This window comes from Betta splendens, chromosome 7 (assembly GCF_900634795.4).
Source record: "Betta splendens chromosome 7, fBetSpl5.4, whole genome shotgun sequence".
In the NCBI taxonomy this organism is placed as follows: domain Eukaryota; kingdom Metazoa; phylum Chordata; class Actinopteri; order Anabantiformes; family Osphronemidae; genus Betta; species Betta splendens.
Window position 1 is genome coordinate 11,221,132 of NC_040887.2, and position 26,638 is coordinate 11,247,769.

Below are 26,638 nucleotides of genomic sequence, written 5' to 3' on the forward strand. Positions count from 1 at the left end.
GACTGGACTGACCCGGGGAACAAAAGCAAACAAACAGCGGCACGCCACTGCTTCTTGCTCACAGTCTTTGCACTTCAGAGATGCCAACAGTGACACTTCAGCGCAAGCAGGAGGAGAATGCCTGCCTGTATAGCTAAATGTTTTGATTCATTGCTGAGGGCCAAGTGTTTCATGAGGGAAAGCAAAAAAAGTGTGAAAGTTATGCAACCATAAGGATTTAAAAGAGTCTAAATAAACATGTACATTTAGAGAATGGAAGAGGAGCCTTGAACTGCCCTGACTATGATGCAAATGCTGAAACTTTTTCAAAACTGTCAGAGAATGTTAATGCACCAAAAATATGTCCTAATCCTGCAGTGTTTGGGTGTATTATTGTACTCGCTGTACTCTAAATTTCCAGATCACCGCTTTTGCTACGAGGACTCCCTTTACGAATTCAAGGACACTGCAGACATTCCAGTACCAGCGAGCACCCTGGGGCCTGGAAAGACCAGCTCCGGGAACAAACAATGGAACAAATGAGTGCTCTGGCTGACAGTCAGCTGATTTCCAGGGCTTTTACAGTTTGCGTTTTTTAGAAACTGTTATTACTCGGAAGGTGAATCGAGAGGAGAAACGACTACAGTAAGTTCCAGGGCACAGCTGTTTCAGGCCCACTCCCACAAATTATTTTTCGTAGGAAGTGAAAAGAGGGATGGCATGCAAAATACCACCTCCGACATGTATAACAAGAGGAGGGTGGTTTGAATGAGGTGACAATGAGGCTGCTTTTTTACAGCCTCCACTTAGTTATGGTCCTGTTTACGCCTGAATTACTGTTCTGGGGCCTCACTGGAAATGTGCAGTCCAGACGACTCCTGATAAATGCAGTGTCTCGCTTCTGGCAGAACATACAAACCATGACCAAAGCTTCTTCTCTCTTTCGCAAAGGTCGTGTAAATGTCCTTACGTAATGTCCACGTGTTGTAATATTACCACCACCACCACCAGAGGAAACTCAAAACAAAGCCTAAAAGTGATGTAGAAGTCATGGAATTGGCCCTTGTGCGCAAAACCCTTCATACTACTGCCAAAATCAAATGTGTTCTAAATGTCTAGTGACTGGGAGGACAGGCCGCTGTACTGCAAAACGCATCACTGTGTACACCGTCACCGAGGCAGACCAAACACTGAGCCTCAAAGCTTCCACACAGGCTGCGCAAAGACTCCTGGAGCACATGTCTGGCTGTTGTGGAAAAAAGGAAGCACCCTATAAAATCAAAGACCGAGCACATTTGGAGCAGCTCATGATTACATTTAAATGCTCAAACTTTCACAATTAGCATTTTACCGCTAACTTTATTGTGCACAGTCTCAGTGTCTCATCTGATGTAGGTCCCACTTAGACGCAATCCCAATATGGGGGGTGGGGGGTGTGGAGCATAAAGAAGTACACAGAACAAAACTCCAGTGCTTTGTGGCAAAGCAGAGCATGGTGTACGAGTCCAGGGAAAGCGGAGGAGCAGGTGTTTACTGGAGCCGGTGTGTGTTTACTAGACATGCTGGCATCCAGCTTGAACAAATGTGTCTCTAGGGACCGTGAGCTCATCCACGATCCCCAGCGCTCATCAAACGACTAAACAGCACCATGACCTCCACTAGAGTCTGTCAAAATGCAGATGAGAGAGAAACAGGCTTTATATGTTCAAACTGAATTGATTTTGCTTTTCAGCAGTGCCAGAATATTTCCACATTGAGTAGCTACTACATTGCAGAAGAGAAAAATCAAGCCATGTGTATTTTCTTTTTGTTTTAATAAGTTTGACCTAATTGGGAAATACCATCCTTTTACAAACAACAATTCTGTGTATGCAGTGACTGTTACCAAGTAGAAACATCTGGCTTATTTATGTTGAAGGGAATAACACAACTTTAAATATATAGATTTGTGAGTGATGACGTAACCCACCTGCTGGGCCAATGAGAAGAGGTCCTGATGCAGAGCTAGCACAGCTCTGTAAAAAGCTCCATCATGAGTGTCTCTGGGGATCATGCATGTGTACTCCTCCATGCTGTCCCAGTGTCCTGGATAGGGAAAGCAAATAAATGTGAAACGGCACAAAGACAGACCTACATTTGGAATAACTAATGTGATTATAGATTATGAAGACAAAAAGTTTATAGAGACCCTCCTCATGCAAACACATTGATCAAAACAATAAGACCATAATCCTCACGGGTACTTTGAGAGTTGAACCAGCTTGTGTCTGGACCTCTCTTTTCCCATTTTCATTATTTCTTTATTGTTTCATTCAGGTTATGCAGCTGCTGTGACACATCCACTGTTTTCCAGTAACCAGGTTCCTTAGGTGCACGTAACTGACTGACTGAATATAACTCCCATCTCTTTTATGTGAATAATGTGTGGCAGGATCTCAGTCTAACAGTTGCACTGAGTCACACAGTGTAGCCTGTAAATGCTCCATGCTCAAGTCTGTTCTAAAAAAACTCCACTGCTTCATTCTATATAGTATGCTGGTTAGACATTGCTGCAATTATTAGTTATTAGAGCAGTTGCCTACCTAAACCCCAGGCGGCGGCTGCTGCCATGCGAGCCATCTTGGCCTGCGTTTCCTCACTCACCAGAGTCCACTCCTCACAGCACTGCTGGTGCAACTGTCCCCTGGAAAGCATTAAGCACAAATTCTGAGTTCTACTGTAGGATGAGCAAAACCAGATTTTTTTAAAACCACATTCAGACTTCTGAAAGCACTTACACTACTTCCTATGGCACGTTCACATTAATGACTTCAAACTATTCGCCCCTTTAGGGCCGACCTCTCGAAGATGAGGTGGTTAACTGTTATGTCATCCCCAAGAATGACTCACCCACAACTCACAAACCTTCTCTTCTGCTACATTGTAGCCGCATAGTGAAATTATTGAATTATTTCCTTTTAAAATGAATCACAGCTTGCTAAGTGGCAGAAAAACAGTAGGTTACATAAGCAAATTAACATGTGCTTGGTGTAATGGATTCTGTAACGATCCGCATATTTGGACGCGTCATTCATCTTGTGACTTTCTCTTTCCCAAAAACCTGCTTTTTGAAGGTGGGCGGTCATTGAGCTGCGGTGGGGTTTCATTGTGGCGCCTCTCACTGCTGTTGGATGCCTCTTCGTGAAATTACCAGTAAAATTACATTGTTGAGAGAGAACTATTTTTTTTCTCCTCATTTCCCCCCAGTAATCAAGGACCTTGTGTCGGGACTCAATTCCGATAGGCTGCATATGATGATAAAGCTTCATCAGCTTTACAATCCACTGGGAGCAACATTTTGAAGCTGAGGTTTGCTTTTTGTTTTATCACTTCACGGAATTACATTTATAAATTAAGGGGCAAAGGTAGGAAAAATATAACACTGACAATATGACTCTGAATCTGTCAGTGAATCTGAGGCCTAAATGTTATAACATTGTAACTAATGTCGACTAACATACCATTCCCCTAGGGCCTCTAAACAGCGCATTCTGCCCAGGATGAGCTCTGGATCCTCTTTGTTCATGTCAATCTTCTTGTCGTACGCCACCAGGGCGTCCTCCCACTCGTGCAGCTTCTCATACCAGGTAGCTTGGATTTCCTAGCGAGAAAAGAAACCGGAAGAGAGGAAACACTTTACTGGAACTGTGTGATTTTAAGATTACATAGAATAAACACATAATCAGACTATGTTTTTCATCTCGGCTGTTTCACAATTTAATACATAGCTTTATAGCGCAAGAAAGGATTAGTGGAACTGCACTGCTTTTCATTTACAAGCAGACATCAGCCTTCATTAGAACGGGGCCTGGCTGCTTCCTGACTGTGAACCTAAAAATGGAAACCTTGCATTCTCCCACAGTAAAGTTTCCAAACAGTCACCTTGTAAACAACGTTCCTGGGAGTCTACACCGAACATGTTTCCCTGCAGTCTTTTAACTTTCAGCAAGTTTTAACAAAAAAGCAGAATTGCTGCTCACAAAGGCAAAGGAATCAATTTCATGGGTTTGCAAATGGTACAAAGACATCTTGAGGTTGGGCTGAAATTAATCCCTTCAAAAAAATAACGCATTAGAGTAAGTAATTAATAATTAACAGTGCAATCTGTCGAAACACAGACATAGGTTTAAAAAGTAATAAATGCAACTTTTCTATTAAAACACTTTGGTCCCTTTATCAATGAAAAAATGTCATCATGTAACAAATGTAGAACCTATTTAAGAAGTTGCCCAATTATCTGGACCATTTCTAGCAGAAAACATGAAACAATGAGGGGTTTTCTGTTTGAGTGTTTGACTGTATGAGTGACATCCTGCGGCTGTAGACTCACCCATCAGCAGTCGTAAAGGGAGTCACAGCAAATAGTAATACTACAGACTGTACCGACCACTTGGCATTAAAAATAATTACAGCTTGAATTTGTTTAGCTTGCAGCTGTTAACAAAGCACACTGTACTCCCCAAGCACCTTTTGAAAAACCTACAGTGACTGAGAGACACGTTAAAGGTGTGCAAGTATGTAAGATTCTGTCAACTGGACCAAAAACTCCATCATTCCGCCGCTTGCCCTCGACTGCTGCTCAGCGTAACAGATGTTTTTTCCACATGCTACACATTAGAACAGGCTGTTCTGGGGGTATGTGTCTCACACGGACCTTATCCCCAAAGTCAAAATGTGTGTATGGGGAAAAGATACAGTGAGAAGAAACGTGTCCAAAAAGGCTCTGTGATATGAATAGTCCAAGTGTGTGTGGGTTATCGCTACAGGTTGGGCATAAAATATAAATGATCAAATGCTGTTTTTAAAGTTTATGAGTTTGAAGATATTTTTCCCTACAGTCTTCGTTCAAGAGACTGGAAAAATAAATGCACTCACCAGTTCACCAAAATGTTTCATGGCATACTCCAGCACTCCAGATGCAGCTTCTGGCTGCTGCAGTTTGTTGTTGATGCTGCAAAACAGAACAGGGGCATTAAGCTTTAAGGTAAACTACACAATAAGATCTGCTGTACTGCACATCCACCCACAAGCACTGTGACAACTCTATGACATCAACTTGGGTTTCCCAAGACCATGCTGTTGCATTCATGTTTCCCAATGCATACTGACAATGCGAAATAAACATTTTCTCCTGTCGTAAAGTTGTTTACTGAAACAAAGTAGAAGCATCTACTGACATTTGTCACGTTTGTTTGACAAATGATGCGTTCATCTGTTAGGATACCACAAATCCCATTTGTATACACCACACTCACGCACTGCCACCACATCTGGAAACACTCATATGAACCCTAAGTCTATTATATTTCCTTAACGGCCACGGCCAATTCATCTGTAAAATGTTGTGCCTGAGAGTGTCGGTTGCTGAGCAGCTCTGATAGGAGGCGAGCGCTGCTGCAGAACACTAAAGCAGAACCCTGTTTTGACACAGAGTAAGGGTCATGAAACTACTGAATGTGGCAGCCGCATACAGAATCTTGTGGCTAAACTAAAAGCACAAGCCAACGTTTGGCCCATTAAAAGTGTTGAAGGGCAAAAACAAAAGCATATTAGAATCTCAACAGCTTAATAAAAGTCTAAATCCAATTATAACCAGACATATCATGAGATGAAACTGATTCATGTAAAATGTCCTTTACTCCTATGCGACTGTGAATTTTGTTCTTTCATACACGGTTGCATTTGCAGTGATTTATCAAAGGACAGCGGTATAAACAGATGACGCCCAGAGTAGGCCTCCTGGACCGAGGGGAAATCAAACTATAGTCTAACTGCATAACATGACAAAGTGAGTTCATTTTAGTAAATATGCAAGTGACTCTCCAGTGCTTTGAGTGTCATGCACTGTTTCAAAAACCAATTGGATAACTATACTACGCTCTGCAATACACATGTAAATAATATCAAGATATGTTAAACAAATATATACAAAAACTGTTTGTTATCGATAGATACTCAAGCACAAAACCCATTGCAGTGGTCAATCTATTCTAGAGCTGCCTAGATGTGGCTCTATCTGAAGTCAAAGGATAAAGGATGTCCCTGAGTTAAAGATGTCTGGCCGCCAGCGTGGACCGCTCATGGAGAAGTCTGAACAGATCCAGATGACAAGACACATGTAAGTCACTTCTCAAGTAAAACCTGCATCACAGTGTTGGAAAAAAAATGTCTCAAGACCGTGGCATCCTTTCAATGATTTACTCCTGTGATGCACAAAGAGGTCAATGAGAAACACCTTGAATAAAAATGACAAATTGTGACAATATGCTGCCAATCCTGAATTGGCTTTGTCAGAGGCTTAACGTTAAGCGTTGAATTAGTCTAGCATGCAGTTTGTTTCTACAAACCTTCCCAAGGACAACTCTCTCACATTAAACAGTCTCTAGACTAAACAAAATATTGGAAAGGAAAAGACAAGTTCATGCCACAACCGGCCAATTACAGGACAAACACATCTGATTTGATTGATTTTTATTACTAAAACAGAGCGGCAGATCACAATGAACTTGAACGGCCTCACACCTTGTACTTTACACTAATACATCACTGACAATAACTGCGTATGTTCGGCCATATCAATCAGGAAAAAAGTGACTAAATCTTTCAGATGGAACCTAGGTTCAGCCAAACTGTCAAAGGCTTTAGCAAAAAGGAATCAGCATCCATATGGCAACCTTGTTTGATTAATGTAATAAATTTAGACATTACTACTTTGTATGAAAAATATACTAAAGTGGGAAAGAAATGCAGAACAGGAGGATGATGACAAAGATAATCCTCACCCCCCCTCCATCTCAGCTGTTCTTATGCAGCTTGGCCTTTTCACCAGGAACCTGATCCCTGAGGAAATTAGACATTATGTGCCACAAAGGCCAAGATGTACTGTATGTGAATCTTGCCGAGCGGAAAGAAGTCGGACGCCATCGCTGCACTTAATCTAATTCAGCAGATAACCACTTGATCTTTACTGATTTTGATTTTTTTAACATTTGTCTGCCAAGTGCCGCCATACTCTTGATCAGTTTGTTGTCAGGGTGAAGACTGTTCACACGGGTCAAGCTGACATTCAGGTACCAGCTATTAACGATTAGAGAATGAGCCGACATTATTGGTCCCCAAACGTTCTTATTTTTTCAGCTGGATAATGTTTTAGCAGCACGGCCAAGCTTAACTTTACTACTCACTGTGCGGTAATCAGTAGTAAAGTATAAATCAAAGCGTAAATAAAATGACAGATGAGGTAAGTCAGGCTTATTTGTATAACCCAGACATACAGACCTATTAAAAAGCTCAGAGTAAACGGAGACAAAAGCGAAACAAACCGCAGTTCAAGTGTTACCAGAAACACTGTTATAATCACGCTTACATCCGTTAAGCCCATCAGAAATCAATTCTGACCCCTATTAATGAAGTATTACTGTTAGGAGGCCAGAAGAAGCCATTCCAGCCATGCTTACGCCACACAATCACCACACTGGGACATCACTGCACAATTCATTTGCTGTGTTCCTCGCCTTCGGGTCAAGGGGCCAAGAGAACAAAGAGTCTCTGGTGGCCTCCCAGAAAATAGCTGGCTGAAAAACGTGAACATGACCTCACTGGAACACTGTTGTTGCTGTGTATACAGAGATCGATATACAGCGCTTGTTGACAGTATTTGGGTTTTCAACGTCTGCATATTGACTATGGCATGAGTGAAATTACACAATCATTTTTCCAATGAAGGACGCCAGTTCTTTGATATATTCGATCTATTTATTTATTTCTCGTGTTATTTTGGCTTTTTCTTTCTCCTAAACAATGGAAACTAGCAGCAGGTCTAGCTGTGTCATTTACAGAAGAATCAATAAAATATTTACATTATATTTTGTCACATTCAAACTGTCACATTAAAATACGCACCACATTAAAAGACCCCTCGAATGTAAACACTTTGCATGTCTAATGAAAGTATATATAATACATTGTATGTGCTATATGCCTGTGCTATACATTTAAATGCCAAGTAAAAAAAAAGTAATAATAAAGCTAAAAGAACTTAATAGTCAGCAAAAGATTGTCTAAATGTTGGCACAAGTGTTTTTTGTTTTCTGTCCCGGCTGCTTTTACATCCCAGAGTCACGAAACGTCTCTAAAGCAGTGCCACATGGCCCAGCTTTGCTTACACAAAGCAGGAGAACTATTCTAAAGGGATGCTGGCTAATCCATCTTCTTCCCCTGCAGTTCTGTTTGTCCCTGCTACTGGTTTGTTTGGGGGGGTGAGCAGACGGCCAATGCCTGGCCGCCATGCGCTGTATGACAACAGATGCCACCTGGTAGCCATCACCAGCCTAAGCCACCAGACTGCTTGATGGCCTGCCAGGGCATAAAGTATGGCACTTTGAGAGTCCAAGCATGCCCCCGTGCATACTGCATCCTGTATTATGGAGAATATGGAACAGCTCAATTTACCCCAACACGTGACCAGAATCCATTTAGTTGTAGATAATTACTCATGTATTATTTTGAAATTCAAGTCCATGGTGACTCAGTTGCTTCCTGTACGTGTTTACAATAAAGTAATAATCATCCAATTGTGATTTTTTTAATGAAATACATGCACTGTGAGGTATGTTTTTTATTGCAGCCTATTAAACGTTGATATTTCACCCTCAAGGTCTTTTATGTGAACAGAGCGACAGTGGAAGATGTTACCGTTTATGAGGATTACGTAATTTAGAGTTTGGAGCCTGGAATCAGCTGGAGTCTGTTTTTACCAACTGCTCTGCTGTAATTAAACCCATGAATCCTTTCCTGATAACTTGGTCCCTGATCAGACAAAAAAGACAGCTGCAATTAGCAGACGAGAGAAGCCAACTTCAGCTCATCACCCTGGTTTCCACAAGTGACACTGTTCACCAATGTCAGTCTCACCCTTTTGGTCAAAAATGTTATTTTAAAGCTTTACTAACCTAACAAGGCACCAGAACCAATACAGAGGTTAGTACTGCTGTGATTTACTATTACCATTATTAATAAAGTTTGATTATGATAGTTGGGATATTGTATATCGCAACTATTATTAAGTATTATGTGTAATAGCATTTATTATTAGCAGTATTAATCTAACATTATCACTTTTATATTACAGCAGTTATTTACTTAATGTGTTAATTGTTTAACTAAGGTGTAACTTAATTTTTTTGTGTGCCTATTTACAGTATATTTTATTGTTTTGCTCCATTGATTCATTTGTTTTCAGCAACTGGCTATACTTTTTTTATCTATATACTCCTCTTGAAAAAGGAAAACTGTCTATCACAATATGACATTCAGCATGATGCTTATTAAACTGCCAGACAGGAAAAAAACAAACAAAAATAAATAAATAAATTTAAAAAAATCCAACTTGTCACAGAGAGTGCAGTTTTATAAAGTATGGGCTTATTTGAAAAGTCACACAGAGAAGTGGAATTTTGTAGCCTTTACACAGAGGCTGGTCAAACGTGGTACATGGGAAAGAAGTCTTTAAAGAAGCTCTGTCAAAGGGAAAAACAGCATGATGCTGAAGGAATCAAAAGGCAGCCAGCTGAACTTTCCTGTATTAGCACTGACGGACACAGTCCAGGGCTGTAGGAAAGTGATGCCGCTGGGATGCATTGCTAGAGTGTGACATGTGACTCAGAGCAGTTACAACAATGAGAAAATCCAGGAAGGCAAGTTATTCACATTTTTCCAAAAGACAATGACGCAAAGCAGTGACTTATAGGAGTTACTGGATGGGATGGCACAGCACTTCATCTGACACATTTACAAACATCCGACTGTGGGCTAGCTTTTAATGAAATTCCTGTAACTGTAATTTCAACCTGACATATCATAGAAAAAGACTGTATTATTAAGTCATTTATCTCAAAATAGCATCCACAGGTTAAGACTTAACATGCAGAAAACATCATCAGCAACTGAACTTAGTAAACGTGTTTACTGTTATTGTATAGAATCTATTTGATTTTATTTGTCTATGATTCTTATATGCATCTCAAAAAATGTTAATTAATCAAAGAAAATGTGATCTTGAGGCTGTGACCAGTTGAACAATGTCCGGGAACAAGATGGAAAAGGGAAGTTATTTAACACATCCGGAAATTCAGCTTCAACACTATGACCCATCTAAGCAAAAGCAGACTATTTCACAATTACATAATATTTTGGAGCTACAATAAAGACATGCTTTCTCAAATGTGATGCTGAGCAGCATCTCAAACACGTCCTTATTTTTCAGTCTGAAATGTCTTTTTGGTTGTCGACATGCAGTGAAGCAAGGAAAGGCTGCCAAACATTTGGCAAAAATGGACACAAAACCTCAGATTTGAAGAAAAGCAAAGCGTCCGTGTTGATGTAAGTTTATGTAACAGGATCAAAGTGTAAAGTTGCTTTATTGGTCCCCTGTCTACCTCAGATCTCGCAGACATTAAACTTGTGTATTTATAGAAAAGAAAAAAATATTTTGAGAAATGTAAATATAGAAAAAAGCGAATTTTCATATGATTCCAGTTGGATACCCATAGTTTGACATTTAATGTACCCACAGCATGACGTGCTCCCCTCCAGAAGCCCACATCCACGCCTCTGGCCTATGATCCACAGGCTTCTCTACTTAAGTAGGCAGGGCTGGCAGCTACTCAAGGAAGTTGGGATGAGACAGAAATTCCACAGAACAGAGATTTAATAAAAGCCCCTCTGTCATACCACAGTTATTATTTTCACCCTTCAGGAGTGATTGGCATGCTAGAAATTTTAACAGGGGAGACAGCCCAGAAGCAGAACTCCCACAAACACTATCATTAAGTCACGCGAATGCACCATTCAGCAGCGGACTGCAAACACTGGTGTGAACGGCCAGAAGGCTACTATTCACCGAGCCACTGGCTGCTTTGTGCAGTAAGTACTATACTGTATGTATTATTATTCTAACATTTTTCAAAATCAGATATCTGCAGTGGCAACACGACATGACAACTAGCACTTGTGCATCAACTTTATTCTACTCTTAAAAGCCACCAGAGCATCACCTCACTGTGCTGCTCTGTGTTCTTTAGGGGGTAACATTATACCATGAAACCACGTGTTAGAAAAATATTTAACACTCACACGTGCTGACAGCACATTTAGTCTGCGTCTGCCTTCTCTTGGCCAAATGCTTTCCACTAAATGCAAATATTATTTTGTTTTTAAGCATTGTAATATTAACCTTTAAATTTCTGATGCAAAAAAACTTTTAAAGGCTTGGCTTCAGGATGTTGGCTTCGACATCTGCTAAAAATAAGGTAGTAGCAATAGATGTTACCTGCAATTAAGAGTACTTAGTGACTTCACACACATCCCCTGGCTTGTAGAGTAAAGGCAACTGGATAACGATTCAGCCCCGAGGATGAAGACAAACCCAGGATAAATCATTCATTCATGTCATTGCAGATTATAGACATTGCTGTAAAATTATATACACCTAGTCTAAAGCTCAAAACAACTTTTTAATTGTTTTAATAATGTTTTTGTGAAGTTGAATGACACAAAGCCTTTCAGAGCCTAGATTTTCTCAGAGAATCAAGTAGAACCTCTAACGAGTTCAGACAGCAGCCTTTGTTTTGTTTCTGCAGCTCCTCATCTTGCTCTAAAGAAAAAAACCAAACAAACCAATAATTTCCCAGAAGCCTTCAACACCTGACAAAAGAAAGGAAAAACGTGGGCAAGCCTTCTGTGGAATGAGTAAAAGTAAGATGAGTGGGTGAGGCAAAGCAAGGCAGGGGGAGGAGGGATGGGAAAGGTCTTCCACTCAGAAGGTTGGAGAGGGTCAGCACCGTGAGTCGTGTGCGCTGGGCGCAAGGGGGAGGATCCACGGGCAAAATATTTAAGATGCTCAGGAGGAGAAGGGCTTCACTGAGGACATAAGACAGAGCCTGGGTGAAACAGATGCTAGAGGACCTGACTAGAAAACAAGCTCCTTAGATTGTGCGATTACACTTTTGTATAAAGCGATGGCAAAGGTCAGCTTGAACCTAGTGGCCCTAGGGGTTACACTGCTCCTGTTAGCCGAGACGTGGGCCCAGAGGGCCAAGAAGAGCCAGGTCGATTCAAAGCCAGCTAAGGCAGGGCAGTGCTGCGAGGAGGTGCGCTCGCTGAAGATCCAGGTGGCCAACCTGACCAGCCTCTTTGGGGAGCTGAGCCGCAAGCAGGAGACAGACCTGAGGAACGTCGTGAAGCAAATAATGGACCTGGAGAAGCGGAACAGGCAGCAAGAGGACCGGGTCACTGAAGCAGAGAGCAAGTACTCGGAGATCAATAACCGCGTGGAGATCATACAGCTGCAGAGCCTCCAGTCTGCGACTCACACTTCATCAGGTGAGCGACAATACTTTCTTAATACAGTAGTTTTATAATGGAGTTCTCTAAACTTTGATGCTGTCATCAGATTAGTGCTGGAATGAGCTTTAGTCCAACATTTCTCCCACGTGAACTGACATGAAAGCAAGCTGGATTAACACAATAGCCCTTTTGTTTGCACTTGGAAGCTGAGTTGTTATTGTAAATCGCATTTCTTTTACCTGCAAGGAGATTCTATTGATAAGACAGGCAACATTCATGTCTATAATAAATTCAGATTATTCCCACTATTTTGGATATACGGTGTATAAGAGAACTAGCTTAGACACAGCACCACACACTCCTCTTGATTGGGAAAACTATACTTAGTTTACAGCTGCTGTGTTGGTCGTGAGGTAAATTACAGTGCACACATGAGGTCGAGTTCCCCATCACAAGTCAGAAGCATTAATTTGATGCCGTATGGCCCCTCCAGGATCTGCAGGACTGCCAATAAAGTGCTCCATCAAAGCCATATCCTCCCTGTCATTCAACTCAACTCTAACACACCACTAATCAGCGCTGTCTGGCACAGAGAGGGTAACCAGCCATGACGTAGTTTATTTTTTCAATACCTCGGCTGTGTGGTCTAACAGGGCCACATTTATGTCCCTGGCCAGGAGGACATAAAGACCTTTTTAAAGGCAAAAAGAACAGGAAGGTATGTGCAGATTAGAACAAGTGGAAGGTTTCTGTCTCTATTTCGTTTGCTGATTTCTCCACAGTGATCTCATGGCCCACTTTATGGCAACTCTCCGCTTTCACAGCAGTAAAACAGAGAAGCCAAGTCCAAATCTAAGCCGTGCAGCACAGAGCACCATCCGTTTTGATGTGTTTTGCTTTCGTGAGGGTAAAGGCCAGTTTTCATCTGTCCAACCATTCACATATTCTTAAAGCTGTCTGGACTTTTTTAAAACACGGATCATAAAAGAAAAAAAAACTCCATATGGTTTAAGCATAACTTTGTCACTTCTTTCCAGATGCAATATACGACTGTGCGTCGCTCTTCACTAAGAACTACAGGATCTCTGGAGAGTATAACTTGCCTAAAGACGAGTTTCTGGGGACACCTGAGCTGAGCGTGAGTCCTGCTTTAATCTTGTGTACGGCATCTGAGCATTCTTTCATTTCACTGCGCATTATGAGCTTCCTCTGCATTATATCGAATGTTAAATGTTTCTTGCAGGTCTTCTGTGATATGGAGACAAATGGAGGCGGTTGGACTGTGATCCAAAGGCGAAAGGTCGGCCTGACATCATTCAACCGTGACTGGAAGCAGTACAAAACTGGATTCGGATCCATCCGCGGAGACTTCTGGCTAGGCAATGACCACATCTTCCGTCTAACAAGGCAGCCCAGTGTGATCAGGATTGAGCTGGAGGTATGTATGGGAAAATGTTCGGAAGATGCACAGAACAAACGTGTTGCTAAAGTTGCAGTGTAATAAGTCAAAACGTTTGAGACTTTGGCAGATTCAGTCGGTGTTTTCTGTTTCTGTGCCAGCGTTCGTCTTAATCATGTTATATGTGTGTTCCAACACAGGACTGGGAGGGAGAGACGCGCTATGCGGAGTACGGCTACTTTACCGTGGGGAACGAGCTCAACAGCTACAAGCTCTTCCTGGCCAACTACAGTGGGAATGCTGGAGACTCTCTTCGCTACCACAACAACACCAACTTCAGCACCAACAACAAGGACAACGACAAATGTTTAGATGACTGCGCTTCCATCCGCAAAGGTACGAGAGCAAAAGACCTAGTGGTGATGTACAAGATGACTCAGATAAGACTTAACGCCTGGTTGTTCTCCTTCCTCCTCTCAGGTGGCTACTGGTACAACTGCTGCACTGACTCAAACCTGAACGGCGTCTTTTACCGCTACGGTGAGCACACGAGGAACGCAGATGGGATCACTTGGTACGGCTGGCATGGCTCCACCTACTCCCTCAAAAGAGTGGAGATGAAGGTGCGGCCAGTAGGTTTCCATCCTTAGGAGATTCATCTGCGTGCCCTGGATCATGATCACATGCACGAATGCTGCGGAATCCCACCAATACCTTTTTCCTTTACTGCAGAAGGATGAAAATGTTGTTTGTGATCGTCTGGTTATGTTTTAGTCAGATGAATGTGTAATGTTTCTGCCGTGATTGATTGTAAATTGTAGTTAAATGTGTATTTATCAGTAAAATATTTTATTTTTAAAAGCTTTGATAGATGCTTTTTACCACTGTCCCACATGGGTAACTGGAGTGTGAGTTGTTGGAATGCTACAAACCACCAAAGATATTCCCAGTGATTGATGGAGCACAACATGTAAAACTCCATGTAAAAACCATGGAAAATGGGAACATGTCATTTGTATAGTGTTTACAGCTTTGTAATTTAGTTGTTTTGTGAGGTAAAAAATAAAAATGTTTTAAAAGAAGCTGCTGCAAACATCCTGCTATTTGTTTGTTCTCTTCACCTGACTTGTTCAGTAGCATAGTTCAAATGTAACAACCCCATGGGAGTCTCAAAGTAAATCAAGGCCTTTTGTTTACTCATGTCTAATGACTGGCCTTCAGCCACCAACCTCTGACTCTGGGGTCATCACATGACAGGCGGTTTCAAAGGCATCAGATCAAATGTAGGAACAAAGAGCACACGCACAATCCCTCTATTGTACCATCGTGTCAGCTTCCTCTTGCTTTACTACCTAAACACAAAAATGAACCGAAAAGAGCCTTCAAATAGCTTCCAAAGGAATGCTTCCAACACAAGACCAATGGCAGTCTTAGTCCGATAAGAAGGAAAGATCCACATAAAGAAGTAAGATCTATAGGTTTTCCTTAAAAAGAGCCACATTCACATGACAACTTCCAAAGACTGAACGTACTGAAGCGACGTGCCTTGGCCAGTGCTACACAGTGAAAGGCCAATACGAAAAGGTCAGTTGTTACTGACAGAAACCTTGCCATTGTCATAAACACAGTTTATCTAGTGCACTTCATGTCAGAAACCCACCTCTTAAAAATTGTATTTAGCATTTACCTGGACTGCCAAAGGCCACCTTTATTATTTGATGATGTTGGAACCAGGGTGTGGAGCTGGACTGCTAACTCACCAACACATATTTCACGTGTAGCACCCCCACGCCAACCATTTCTACTCACTTAGGTGAAATAATGTTGCTTTGCCACACTGGATGAATACAATGTAAGCCTCTATACATCTAAGCATACCAAACTTTACTGAAATTCCTTTTTGAAGCATTTTGTAGTTCGTGATAAGAATGTGGCTCCACAGTTGTTATTATTACCACATGGTCCAGATGCAACAATGCTCTGCTTCAGTCGCTACAGTTAAACCACAACACTTCTCTGTAAATTACAGAGCTTTAAAGAACTTTACTGTTAAGATCTTCATAAAACCTTTCACAATACTGCATCCTAGTAATTAAAAACTAATTTTATGTTAATTAAAAGAAAGTAATAAACAAATCAAGGTGTTTTAGTAGTTAAGTAGTTTTAGTAGAAGCAGTTTTTTGAAGCTCAATGGGCAGGACTCTACGGGATGAGAAAGCCTGTTCTCTGACTCTATCCAAAGCTGTTCTCTTAAAAACTGATTATTTTGCTTTCTCATTTTATTTACTAAACTAAACCAACACATCTTTCATACGTATACAATGAGATGAATACTATATCGGTATGCTTCCAACACCATGACTCATCTAAAGCAGTTACGTCTTCTTGTCATCAAAAAGTGTACATCAGCTATGAGTGTGCATTTTCTATGTAGCCATGACTCAGTAGGGACAGGTTTACACAGTGCTTTTTGCACAACCTCTTCTAGATTTTCTTTTTTTTTTTATGGGAAATCCTGGAGAGGCACGAACCAGATGGGGGTATTGAAAACCCCAGAGTGTCGGCTCCCATCATTCATCACCATCAAGGCTCCTGAGAAATTGAAAACAGGCCCTCGAGAAACACAGGTCCAGACACTCAGATGAAAAGGAGGCAAGTGTCCAATTAGATGTCTGGAAAACACATTTCTCCACCGCCATGCAAAAGACAAAAACGAAGAAGATGGAAAGGATGACAAAGGATATCACAGGGGTTGCTGGACAGGACTGTATGGGTAGAGTAATAGAATTAGATTTAAAAATAAATAGCCTCTAGCGGAGGACTTTAATATTTAAGCAATACCGTTCAACTCAGAGGCCAAATCTCTGGTCAAACCTGTGTTTTGTGAGGACAAATATGCATTAAAGGCAAGTATAAAAAGCTGATGACCAATTACATACTGCACCACCCAAATCACTGCAACTACTACTGTAACTGAACAGTATTTGTACATTCAGCTTTGCACTTGGTCAGGTTACAGTAGTAACCCTTGCCTGAACCAAAGTTTACTTAACAAGACCTTAACACTAAGGTGTTCAGCCCTACCTTATAAGAGACTCCAGGATAAGAGGAGAAGGGCCCTTCTGAAACTCCAGCTCTTTGTAATGCAGAGCCTTGGCATAAGCGCGACACTTGGCAGCTCTCTCACCCAGCAGCACAATACCATTATCGTCTCTCAGTGGCAGAGGGCCCTGAAATAAGAAACAAATGTATAAAACAGGGTAAATTGAAGAAAACCTCAATGAACCATTGTTTGTGACCTCTAACGATGCTTCTAGTCAGCAGCCAGCCCACAGTCACCACAATTACTCTGCTCACTGACATTATACTGTCCTTTCTTGCACTTAACATGCTCTACAATTCAATTATTCCCAAATGACAGAAATAAGATTAAAATGATTTCATTATTGTCCACATAAATGTGCACATGTAAAATTTAAAAACACCAGATGCTTTTATGTATATTGTGGTTGAAGGACAGAGTGATGATGACAGAAAACACTAAGCTGAACGAAGTACGACCCTATTGCATTACCTCAATAAGAGTAAGAGGCTGAAGTTAGAGTAAAAGTTAATAAAATGAGAGAAAGGCATTAGAACAATAACAACAACAACAACTACAATAATAATAATAATAGTAGTAAAATCATAATCTTTCCTATCCCTTGGTATAATCTCTATCAGCGCTTCTCTGTGGGTGCTTCGGTTTACTGCTAACCTTGTCACTATGCTCCATGAACTCTGCCAGGTTGAGCAGAGTTTGTGTGACCTCAGCAATGTCCTGGGAGGTGAGAGCTAACTCGATGCTGCGAATGAGTTCATCCTGCTGGTCCTCACTTAGCTCAGACCAACAAGACAGGAAAGCTGCGTTGAACAGATCTCTGTGGACAACAGACACAGAACGTTTAACAACATCTGGATATTTAGCAGGGTTAAAATCTATTTATTTTATGCAAAAAGCATATCAATAATGAAATACGGATATAGATGCAGGCACTTTACCTAGCAAGAGGGATGTAGGTTTGAGCCAATGACCAGCACGATCTCAGGGCTGGTGAGGAGGATTCCTTAAGTAGGACAACACTCAAACGCCTCAGCCACTCAAGCCAGTCATCTTTGGACACCTTCCTGGCAGCACCCCAAGCCTGTGAAAGAATTCATTCATATTACAAATCACTGAGAAACAAATGGGAGCCACTAGTTTTTCCAGACCTAAGCAAAGAATTCACACTATTTTCAGCTGCATCAAACCACTCAGGGACCCTGTGTGTTTGGTGTTGGCTCATCTGTGGTTTTCAACTCTTTGTAGATTTTCTCGTAACAGTCTAAGTTTGCTCATATGTTAGCCAGAGAGATAAACATCTTAGTATTTATTTATTTTTTTACACATGATCGTTTACTATACACAACAACTACTTCCTCATCTCCGACAATGAAACAAACAGTGGACATGTCTGCTGTGTACTGATGACGTTTTGTTTCTTGCTGTATATATAATTCATGAGCTCACCAGGAGAATGTCTTTCTATGTTAAAACCTACTGACCTTCTGCAGTGCTGTAGTGCTGACATGAAGCTTCTTCATAGGCCCTGGCTCCACCGGCCCGCTGACCAGAGCATCACCTTGGTTACCGCGAAGGTGACGATGTTGGAAGATTAGAGGATCCTCTTCCTCCTCTGCCAGAGTGTAGCCCTATTATGAGCATACACATGGGCCACACACAGAGACCGCACACAGACTAAACTGTTAGTCAGACCTCAAAACACGCTTTGTGAACACACTAGTGTATTTCCTTCCCAAGGGATGAATACAGAAAACAAGTAATAAACAGTAATGACTTGTTTATGTTGGACTTCACATAAAAAGGTGTTCTTGATTCATGATTATGCAATTTATTGCTTGTGCAATTTGGATAATATTTGACTCTGAACAAGAGGCAAATTACAACTATTAGCTTATGAAGTATTGGAAATGTCCACAGTAGCAAATGAGAAGTGTGTGTATTGGATAAAAACGTACCTTAACAATACGACATATGAGAATGTCATAACGCTGGTGGTTGATCCTGTGCTTGAGCATCACTTTGTTTACCATGGGAATGAAGATCTGATACTGAAAATACGAGGGCAAAGGGAAGGAGAATAAATAAAAGAACCTAAGTCTGCTTTACGTGGTTTAGTGGTATTATGTCTTTCCTGTTACGGCGACTAAATAACGCAGCACGCACTTGAACGTAACCATTAGGAGTTTCAGATCATAAACTTTACTTGTACGTTTCTGGCACATGTGGCTACATGTGAACTGTTGGTTATGTTGTTACGCCTGAAAACCATAGGAGGGTCTAGGGATAAGGGAGTGAAAGGCTCAGGAGCATGTTACTGTGACATCACCCACTCTAATAAACACCACCCCCGCCACCTAACGGTCAATGACATCACTAGTCTGGAAGGAAGCAATAAAGAGTGGAAGGCCGGGGGTTACTGAAATGATGTTTCAGTGAAGGAAGGAGTAGAAAGGCAGAAAGTAGTGTGGGTAATAATAGCTATATTCAAAGGGAACCCTGGGGGGATAGTTTTAGTTACCTTCTTGCCCAACTGGAACACCAGTGAGGACAGGGTGTCCATAGAAGTAGAGCGCAGCTCAGGTGTAGTATCAAGTGTCCGAACAATAGGGTGAATAATGCGTGAAGCATAATCAGTGAAGTCCAGAGACTCTGTTAACCGGTCCAAAGTCTCCAAAGCAACCCTAACAGAGAATAAATACAAAAAACAGCTTTTATTATTGTGAAAACAGTGATAACAAAACTGTAAGACAACAGTTACACAAGCACAGAGGCAGACGTGTGTCACACTGACTTGCGGGCCTGGAGGGGCACGTCAGGGGCGTCGAACAGCTTGACAATGGGAGGCAGCAGCAAGTGGAGGTAGTCATCTAAGTTGGCACCAAACAGTTGGATGGCGTTCAGCAGCTGGAACATAAACCACACGTTGCTCAAACACCTCGTTTTTAATGGCTTATGATGGCTAAATGGTTTTCTTCAGGAGTCCGACATAGAAAGATGGATGGCATGCTCCTTTCCCCATCAAAGAGCTGGCAACCATGCAAGTTTTCCAGGGAAGTTCTGTGCAACTATGAGATGATGACTTGTCAACCTCCTCCAATGTCACTTCACATCTTAAAGACCACAAAATGCAATATAAAATGTAGCGCAGGCCATTAATATCCTCCAGTATCTACATGTAGGTGACCACCTCCACACTCACCAACACCTCCACCCCCCACATCTAAATTGTGCAAGGCGAGACAGCAGGAAGCTGAGATGGAGGTGTACAAGTGTGCATGTGTGCTGTGGGGGTGCTGGTGGCTGAAAAGATCGGCTCTGCGAAATGATGGAAGTATGTTTTTCTTTTCTTCTCCTTCGGAATAGAGGGTAACCCGATTCCCAGTCCCCCCATTCAATGACCTCCATTCTGTCTTAAAGATTAGGCTCCAGACAGACCTGGGTTATAGACTATCCAGACTGTGGGCTGATGGGTTATCTAATACGGCAGATTCGGAGACAAAACAATACCCGAGCAGGCAGTGGTGGATGACCGGGATCCTTATGATTCTGTCTTTGTGGTCTTTGTCCAAACCATGATTTAGGTTTTAAAGGGAAAACCCAGATGACTGCTGGCAGCAGTGGTAGAAACAGAAGAGCGTGCTACAGTAGCTACAGGTCTACGACATCTTTGAACCTCTCCAGCACAAGTGAACAGCTTAGGCCTGAATGGTCTTGATGGATACTGCCTGTAACCGCAAACAGAAAATACTACCCTAATAAATCAAGTGTAAGCTGAGCTCCCATGCTCTGAGTGAGTGTGGAGTGATCGGAGTACTTTTCAAACACAAGCTCCCTGTGGAAGTACTAGCAAAATTAAGTTATCTCCTCCAATAATAGGTCAAATCTGACAAGCGAGCTTCACGATCTAGTTAGCATCCTTTCTACACCAGATTGATAAAACGCAACGTGCCACATTTTCTCTATTCATCAGTAGATTGATCACACACTCTGAGCTGACGGGTCACCTTTGACCTGCAAATGATTCAAAGTCATGCATGTTGGTTTTATGACTATTATAAGTACATTTAGCTCTTCTCATATTCTTGTGTAAAGATTTATAGCACATACCCTGTGTTCGCTTATCCAGCTCTTAGTAAGGACTCAACGTAGAACAGCTGTAAATCTAAAGTCATATTTATTCTAGGCTACACATGCTTCTTTTGTAAAGACTTTCCACCGGTTTAAGAAGTCCTACAGTAAGACGTCGCTCACAGGACACAGAAACACAGGAAATAAGAAATAATATGGTTTTGGCTGCGCACGTTAGCACAGCTAGACTGATAGCAGCAGCAGTCCACAGGTCTAGAACTGTATTTTGGCTTGTACATTTGTAATTACAGAGAGTTCAAATATATTTTGCACTTAGGTCGCTAATTAAAGTCTCGTATCATAGTGGCTGTACAAAAGGAAAATGTTCCACTGCTCTGGGACTTGGATGTGGAGGTAGTGAGTCATTAAAAATTGCTCACACTATGGCCTCTCTGATAATGATACTGTACATGCACCAGACCACAGCAGGTACTCTGGTCTGTTTTAATACGAGGATTTTAAAGGGCTCAGTTTCTTTTTTTTCAGCCTTTGTTCTACACCTCCACTCAATAAGCATTCATGGCAGTATTAAGCAGAAGCTGGTCATTTGTTCAGCTTTTGTTCAGGGCTATAAAAACACTTTGTTCAAGCTGTGACAACAACTTCAATTCAAGCACAAGTGGAGTAATTTCCACAACATCTCAGTTTGATTGTTTGATTCACACTTTGATTTTAAGTGTGTTTATGTTTGTTGGGTCCTTCAACGTACTGATATACATGTTATAAAAATGCCAAGAAAACTCATTAAAAACGTTAACTACGGTCCAATCAAATACAGTTTTCCCCCCTCAGACATGGGAAAATAAAATGTGAAAGCTATTCAACAGAAAAAGCAGCTGGGGGCTTGGCTGCACTTATAGTACACTTCGAGAACAGATTTGCGAAATGCATGGAAAATGACAATACTCTCCTTTGGACCCTTGTAGCGTAGTAACCTTTGCTCACCTTGACGGTAACACTGCGCCCAGTGCTGTTGTCGTGCATGAAGACACGCAACATGTGCGGGATGAGCTGGGGCAGGTAGAGTTTGAACTCTCCCCCCAGGGCCACCACAATCTGCTCGATCAGAAGGATGATGGTGTTCTGCATCGGGTTGTTTGGTGTCCAGTACTCCTACACATCAAAATCATGACATTTCATTAAAAATATGATCAAATCATTCTTCATATATTACCTAGCTTGACTTTTTATAGTTGCAAACATAAAAAAATTAAACAACAAATCACTATTATTGCAAAGGTTCTGATTATGAACATTAATTCTCTCACTAGATACAGTAAGTAGAGAGGCTGGACTATCACAGTCCCTGTAAACTATGCCTGTCACAAGTAAAACTGACCTAAATTAAGGTCCAGATGAATATAAACTTTTACAATGTTCAAAGGGTACATCCAAAGCGCTACCTCATCCACCCTGCTCTGCGACAGTAGTATAGCAAGGTTTTGTGTGGGTCTAAAGAACTGGGTCAAAACGTGTTTTCTTTCAACGAGGTGAGTGCGTGTAAAGACGTTCCGACTGATTTCCCCCTGGAAATACAACGTTTTCACGTGCCAGAAGCTGAGAATGAGCATAACAATACTTGATGGCGAGAAATGGAAACAATTTCCTGTTGAATGGAACTGACATTACGTCGCCGTGTGGCTTGTGACACAGCTTTGCGAAATGTAGGCATGGACACCGTGCACATTAGAGATAATAGGAGTTAAGGTGGAGGATTTCAAGTCATGGAACATGTCAGTCAATGGGTCTCAGCTGTGAGATCTGGTGGCGGTGCTTGGAGCAGAGCACGTTTAGCAGAGGTCTCAAGCAGCCCCCCAACTTCCTGCCTTTCTTACTGTGGAAGCTGACTAGAGCACGAGCAAGCGTACATCCTGAATGTCTATTTCAGCCCCCTCATCTGGATGTGAAGCTGAGCTGGAGAAAAAAAATGAATAGATTCTTTGTTTCACTCGCCGTTTATTAAGTCAGAGGGACTCGGAGCAAAGTGTTCCAGTTCTCTCAATTACTTCGCCCAGAAGGCGTTACCGTCACTGCAGAAGTGTTAGTTTATCCAAAATTCCGATACACAGGACAGTCATACAATATTTTGTGCAATGCTATATATTATGTGCTGGAAAGACCATATGTTTGGAATTTGATCCAAATCGTGTGACAAGTAAACTAAGTCAGGCGTCTAACAACTGAACAAAATGAGTGGAAACAAGTCAAAAGGTAATTTTAAAGCAAAAGTGAAAAAACAAATAAAAGAAATGTTAAAATAAATAGCATCATTTTCTCATTCTCACAATCACACAGCCTCTAATCTTGTTAGTTAAGTAGCATAAGACAGATGATGTGTACTGCTTATGTGACATGGGGCCAGACGTTTATCCAGAGGCCCTGAAAGCATTAGTACTAATGAGGAGAAAGGAAAGCGCGACTGAGTGAAATGAAGAGTTTGCAGCTGTTTGCCTGACTCACAAGAAAATAGGAGGGCTGGACTATCGGTGTTTGGGAATTAGTGTCCAGGAGGGAACAATGACACAATTACTCACTCTAATGAGGGTGAAGATGTCGTCCATATAGGGGCGGATGTGGATCTTAACAAAGCACACCACCATTCCCATCTGCTGAAATAGGAACTGGAGGGCAACAAGAGCACAGAGTGGAGAGAGTAAGAGAAAGACTTGAAGCACACACCAAGTGAAACATTCTGTATGGCTACTCACCTCTCGGATACTGGCATCACAGACCCGGATGACATTAAGGAAGGTGGGCATGACCTGGGGCAGAAACTGCACACACTTGAGCCCCAGAGACTTAAAAATAAAGGTGACCGCCTGAACCACCATAGTATGGTGGTTGGAGAGTGAGGGGTCTCTCAGAATGCGCATCAGAGTCACAATTGCCACAGCAGGATAAAACTCATCCAGGGGAAGGTTGCCCATGTTCACTAGCATCTCACTGGTGCTATAGTCCGCTGGAGGGAAGAAAAGGAGTAAAGGGGTTCATGTTTGTTTTTGCTGCCAAACACTGATCATGCAGCGCTCATTCTGAGGATGAAATGATCAAATTTAACCCAACTTCAGTGTTAAATGTTGATTTACATGAGGAAAATGTCATGGAGGAAACAAGCTGACAAGAATTAGTCAACAGTGATTTGCTGTATATAGTCTCTTTAAATGGAGAACCAAAGTATTTCTGTTTTGTTCCACCTTTGTTTGATGCATACAAGACAATATTTACATGGGATCTACAGTATAAAATGTAACAGAACTATATACACTACACGATTTTATGCATTTCAGAGACTAATACTAGTTCACATTTACCAGCTTGTATTAAATATAAAAAGTGCATTGGTACAATGAAAACCCTGGCACAGATGGGTCCAGCAAGAAAAATACAAGTCAGCCCCAAGTAACACGTTTAAGCCACTTTTGCCCCAACTCAAAGCTCTATGTTGACCAATAATAATGTGAAAGCCGGCATTCCTAATAGATTAATGTGGGAACACAAAAAGCAAAGCTTCTGTTCGCCTTGTGACGTTCGAGACAAAAGGTAGGATGACAGAGCAATCAAAGTCCTGCCCCGTGGTTTCACAGAAAGCTGCAGAGTGTCGAGGTGTTTGATTAGTAATCCAGCTCAGGGCTACACAACTCAATCTGGATCATGTTTCAATTCATCATAAATGCCTACGTAAACAAGGGAAAAGTTCATTTCAGTGCTGGAATTTGAGACGTAATGTGATTACTAACATCCATTGCAAGTACAGTAAAGGCCGTATTTTGATGTATATATTGAAATGAATCAACCGGCAGCCTTTTTGACATTTCTAATAAATATCTCTATGCAGAGCTCTTGAGTTTTACAAGGCATCTCTACACAGACGTCTGGTATTTATGGTTTCATTGGCTATCTGCAGGAGTACAGCGTCAGCATCCAGCTGTCTCGCTAAAGGTTTTGGGCTACAGACAATGCACACTGGCACCAGCCGTGTTTTGCTTAAGTGGCGTAGCTTTGCAGTTCATCGGTGAAGCTAAATGAGGCAACAGTGCTGTACTTATTCGAGTTTCAGGCGTGCAGGAAAAAAAATGAAATGTTAAAAACAGCTAAGGGAAAAAAAACACACACACCCCATTTCTTTAGTTTTACAACCCTGGCGTTCTGCGGTGACATGACTGGTTCTGTTTGAACCCGTGTGAAGACATGGGCCTAGACAGTGGCCACCCACACAGAAAATGCATGCCGGCGAAGATGCTAATGCTCCAGACACTGACCCTGAAAACTCTTCCAACAGATATACAGCCTCTAATTCTGCTCACAGACCATTTAGTTGCAGAACCAAATGGTAAAACTATTAGTATATTGTTCAGGTCACATACTAAAACGCATGACTGGATTAGACCAGCAGAGCAGCATTTTCCATATATAATACACGTGACATTATGCTATTATTAATATAATTATTATAATGACTTTTAACCATTTCCACTATTATGGAAAATCACATAATAATAAATCACATCCACAATCACCTGAAAGTTTTCACAACAAACTTTCAGCTGCCGCCACAACGATGTCACAACAATAACAAGTATATCTCTTTGAATTTAACTTTCTTATAGACTCCCCCCCAAATGTAAACATGCTTAAAACGCTTTATGCTTTGTCCTGATGGTCTATCGGATAAAAAAAAAAACTCACACTGACAAAACAGCATGATGCATGATTCAGTTGATACGGTTATAAATTTGTGCATTGTCTGTATTACCGATCAGTTTTCACACATAAAGGATTAGTGTAACGGATGCACATAATTTACAATCAGCCAATAAAACAGAAGCCTTAAGTCTGTCAAAGTGGGTCACCTCACATTAGATGTCCCCCCTTTAAAATTTATCACTCCAGTTGTGGAAACTACATCGCCTTCAGAGCTGGCAGAACCTACTTTTGGATACGGCTCAAACAAAAAGCAGAAATTAGAAACTCTCAAATAATGGGCCATACTTGCTGCCGAGTATTCAGGCTCAATAGCATGGACTCTGTTTAGTCTTGATTGTGCAGACATGTCACTCTCCTGACCCCATTTTAATGAGCTGAATAAAGATTTATGACATATGAAACAGCCATGCTGTTAGGGATAATCAGCAGTGGTTTTGGACAGAAAGGATTTCTCTGATTTATATGTGTCTGAGTCAGCAATTCAAATGAACTTAAACAAGGAAGAAATCAGTTCCTTCTTCAAGTGACCGGGAAGTAAAAGGTGTGTTTTAATTATAGTATTTTCCACTAACTTGCAGCTTAGAAAAATGCCACAGCTTCACAAAAGTGGTGATATGTTCATTCTGCATAATTAAATATAATGTATATAGTTTTATACTGCTTTTCCATAAAACAGCTTTAAGCAAAAACTTTATAAATGACAACATCCTTAAACATCAGTTATTTACATGTAAGTAGGTTGTGGAAAAGAAAAGGGAACTGTTCACTGGCCTACCTGAATCCTGACTGGATTTAGACTCAGAGAGACTAACAGCAGAGGCATCTCTTGACTGGTCAATCATCCCAATGTTCACCTTGTGCTTATATGGGTCCAGCGCTCCCAGAAGGCCCAAAACACGAATAGCCTGTCAAATAAAACATCACAGAATAGTTCTTCAGAG

At 41.4% G+C, this 26,638-nt stretch overlaps 2 protein-coding genes across 2 annotated transcripts in view; one reads left to right on the forward strand and one right to left on the reverse strand.

Annotated features, from left to right (window-relative positions):
- mtor (mechanistic target of rapamycin kinase) overlaps positions 1-26,638 on the reverse strand; it is a 51,307-nt gene that overhangs the window by 17,274 nt on the left and 7,395 nt on the right. Inside the window, exons 18-32 of the mRNA XM_029156384.3 lie at positions 26,473-26,602; positions 23,702-23,952; positions 23,528-23,614; positions 21,939-22,106; positions 19,657-19,769; positions 19,384-19,546; positions 18,821-18,913; positions 18,347-18,493; positions 17,804-17,946; positions 17,520-17,682; positions 16,847-16,992; positions 4,894-4,969; positions 3,480-3,619; positions 2,562-2,662; positions 1,949-2,064 (exon numbers count right to left, since the gene is read on the reverse strand). Of these exons, the coding sequence (XP_029012217.1) occupies positions 1,949-2,064; positions 2,562-2,662; positions 3,480-3,619; positions 4,894-4,969; positions 16,847-16,992; positions 17,520-17,682; positions 17,804-17,946; positions 18,347-18,493; positions 18,821-18,913; positions 19,384-19,546; positions 19,657-19,769; positions 21,939-22,106; positions 23,528-23,614; positions 23,702-23,952; positions 26,473-26,602 (2,037 nt within the window). The remainder of the gene's footprint in view (positions 1-1,948; positions 2,065-2,561; positions 2,663-3,479; positions 3,620-4,893; positions 4,970-16,846; positions 16,993-17,519; positions 17,683-17,803; positions 17,947-18,346; positions 18,494-18,820; positions 18,914-19,383; positions 19,547-19,656; positions 19,770-21,938; positions 22,107-23,527; positions 23,615-23,701; positions 23,953-26,472; positions 26,603-26,638) is intronic.
- Positions 11,869-14,844, forward strand: angptl7 (angiopoietin-like 7). The gene is made up of 5 exons (XM_029156385.3): positions 11,869-12,399; positions 13,401-13,501; positions 13,607-13,801; positions 13,963-14,158; positions 14,243-14,844. The coding sequence occupies exons 1-5, from the start codon at positions 12,036-12,038 to the stop codon at positions 14,410-14,412; spliced, it is 1,026 nt and encodes a 341-aa protein (XP_029012218.1). The 5' UTR covers positions 11,869-12,035; the 3' UTR covers positions 14,413-14,844.

Excerpts from the sequence above, each read along its gene's own strand:
- angptl7 (XM_029156385.3), top strand. The coding sequence starts at position 12,036 with ATGGCAAAGGTCAGCTTGAACCTAGTGGCCCTAGGGGTTACACTGCTC. Across the intron at positions 13,802-13,962 it reads TGATCAGGATTGAGCTGGAG|GACTGGGAGGGAGAGACGCG; the intron begins GTATGTATGGGA and ends GTTCCAACACAG. Across the intron at positions 14,159-14,242 it reads CTGCGCTTCCATCCGCAAAG|GTGGCTACTGGTACAACTGC; the intron begins GTACGAGAGCAA and ends TCCTCCTCTCAG.